Here is a 1988-nt window from a genome sequence, read left to right on the forward strand (position 1 = left end):
GTTAATATATCTAACGTTACTATTTTATTGAAAATTTTAACGTTTCGCACTAGAAATATACAAATAATTTTCAGTTACTTACTTAACTATAAACATTTGTGTTCTTTTTATCTGTTTGCAACGCCGTCTAAATAAAAAGATCCCACCCTCTTCCTCCCGCGCTGATGGTACTGTCCAAAACATAGCATCATGTGATTCCCTGACTCAAATTGAACTCCTCGCAGGGACAGATTCAGTCGCTTTTCGTTTGTTTTCCTGCTAGGTCGCTCTAAATATTTTTGGTCACCATGTCGGTTAAGTGTGGAGGGACTTCCCAGGTTAAGGATGCTGACGAGAAAGTACAGCAGATCTGTGATTCGGTAAGTAGAAAAAAAAGGATTATTGGTACACCTTCGATCAAAACTATTCAGAAACAGGCCTCTGTTTCATTTTGATGTTTTTGTCATTGTTCATCAGGTGAAGCAGCATGCTGAGCAAAAAGCAGGGAAGACGTTTGAAGTGTTCACTGCCAAGAACTACAAGACCCAGGTTGTGGCGGGGACCAACTACTTTATCAAGGTGATTATTCTCCTAAGTATTGATTATCTTGTTGTCTTGTACACATCCATGACTGTAGACAACCATTTTTTTTCCTCTATTAAAAATATGCTCGTCACTAATGGCATCTAGTGATGAATCCACAGAGGACTATCTCTGGACGTCAGTTACCCTCTGCTGTGTGAAAGTTAATGGCAACATTTTTTTCATTTTGCAGCTTTAATCCCATTATGTCCTGCCAGTTCTTTGGGCATACTTAGCACACCTTTTAAAAACATAAAAAAAGAGAAAAATGCAAGAAAGTCAGTTTAAACCACCCAAGCAGAAACCTGTGGGACTGAAAAATTGAGCCAACAGGGAAGTGCAAAAAAAAAAAAAAATATCCCCGTGTACTCCAATATTAAAATGGGTTTTAACATGGGGATGTACATAACAGCACCAGAAACTCCTGGCACAAACTGCCTGGCACAAAAATAGCCACAGTTTCTGTTGCATTCACGTTCATGCCAACTGTATGAAGCTGAATTTGGTATGAGTCACCAGTTTAAATTTATTTTTGAGTTGGTTGGGAGCCGGGTGATGTCAGGCGCTACCAAGATGGCAGCGGCTACAGTCACCCGCATTGAGCTTCTAAATAGTAAAAAAAAAAGTATGGTTGATGTCACTGTGGGTTGGTCCATCAGTTTGAGTACAGTCGTATTCTTAAATACAGGTAAATGGCACTCTGTTCTTATTTAGCGCAGATTAAGTGTAAAGAACGAGATCAGCATTGTTTAGATTGTTTGTTTGCACTGTGGCCAACCTGGAAAAAAAAAAGAAAAAAAGAATACATGTTCACGGATCATTTCTGACTTTTTTCTTATACTCCCTTGCAGGTCCATGTGGGAGGAGACGATCACATTCACCTCCGTGTTTATCAAAAACTCCCACATGCTGGAGGAGAGCTTGAGCTTACCAGTGTTCAGCACTCCAAGAGTGAACAGGACCCTATTGAGTACTTCTAATGGGATAACTAACAAAGCAAAGCATCAGTGCCTACCGTCTCATTACAGTCTCTTAATATCCTGACTCATTACACAACAATGTTATAAGCACTTCCTGTTTCTTACATGTAACACCATACTGTATAGGTACTGTAGATCATGACAATAGGAGTATGTCAAAATGTAACTATTTTGTACAAGATCTATGAATAAACAAAGTAAATTTGTTGTGATTCTGTTCAGCGTCACTTTTCTTTTGGTTGTGGTTTTTGATTTTATAATGGCTGCAGGCCCCGTCATGTACAGCATGTTGTCGGTGAAGGTCAGTTGTCGTGGTCTCATCAACCTGCCCAGTCTTCATGGCCTCCTGCAGTTATCCACTCCAATTCAATTCAATTCAATTCAATTCAGTTCAATTTTATTTATATAGCGTCAATAACAATACAAATCGTTAAGACGCTTTACAAA

At 39.0% G+C, this 1988-nt stretch overlaps 1 protein-coding gene across 1 annotated transcript; it reads left to right on the forward strand.

Annotated features, from left to right (window-relative positions):
• The first annotated feature begins 213 nt into the window (after positions 1–213).
• On the forward strand, positions 214–1753 carry LOC311503113 (cystatin-B-like). Its single transcript, XM_084565648.1, has 3 exons — positions 214–359; positions 457–558; positions 1413–1753. The coding sequence occupies exons 1-3, from the start codon at positions 288–290 to the stop codon at positions 1539–1541; spliced, it is 303 nt and encodes a 100-aa protein (XP_084421774.1). The 5' UTR covers positions 214–287; the 3' UTR covers positions 1542–1753.
• Positions 1754–1988: the final 235 nt, after the last annotated feature.

The sequence above is a fragment of the Chelon labrosus genome, assembly GCF_963514085.1.
Source record: "Chelon labrosus genome assembly, chromosome: 18".
Lineage (NCBI taxonomy): Eukaryota > Metazoa > Chordata > Actinopteri > Mugiliformes > Mugilidae > Chelon > Chelon labrosus.

Bases quoted from the DNA above. Each gene is read 5' to 3' on its own strand.
- LOC311503113 (XM_084565648.1), top strand. From the start codon at position 288: ATGTCGGTTAAGTGTGGAGGGACTTCCCAGGTTAAGGATGCTGACGAG. The intron at 360-456 runs GTAAGTAGAAAA...ATTGTTCATCAG, and splicing joins TACAGCAGATCTGTGATTCG to GTGAAGCAGCATGCTGAGCA. The intron at 559-1,412 runs GTGATTATTCTC...ACTCCCTTGCAG, and splicing joins GGACCAACTACTTTATCAAG to GTCCATGTGGGAGGAGACGA.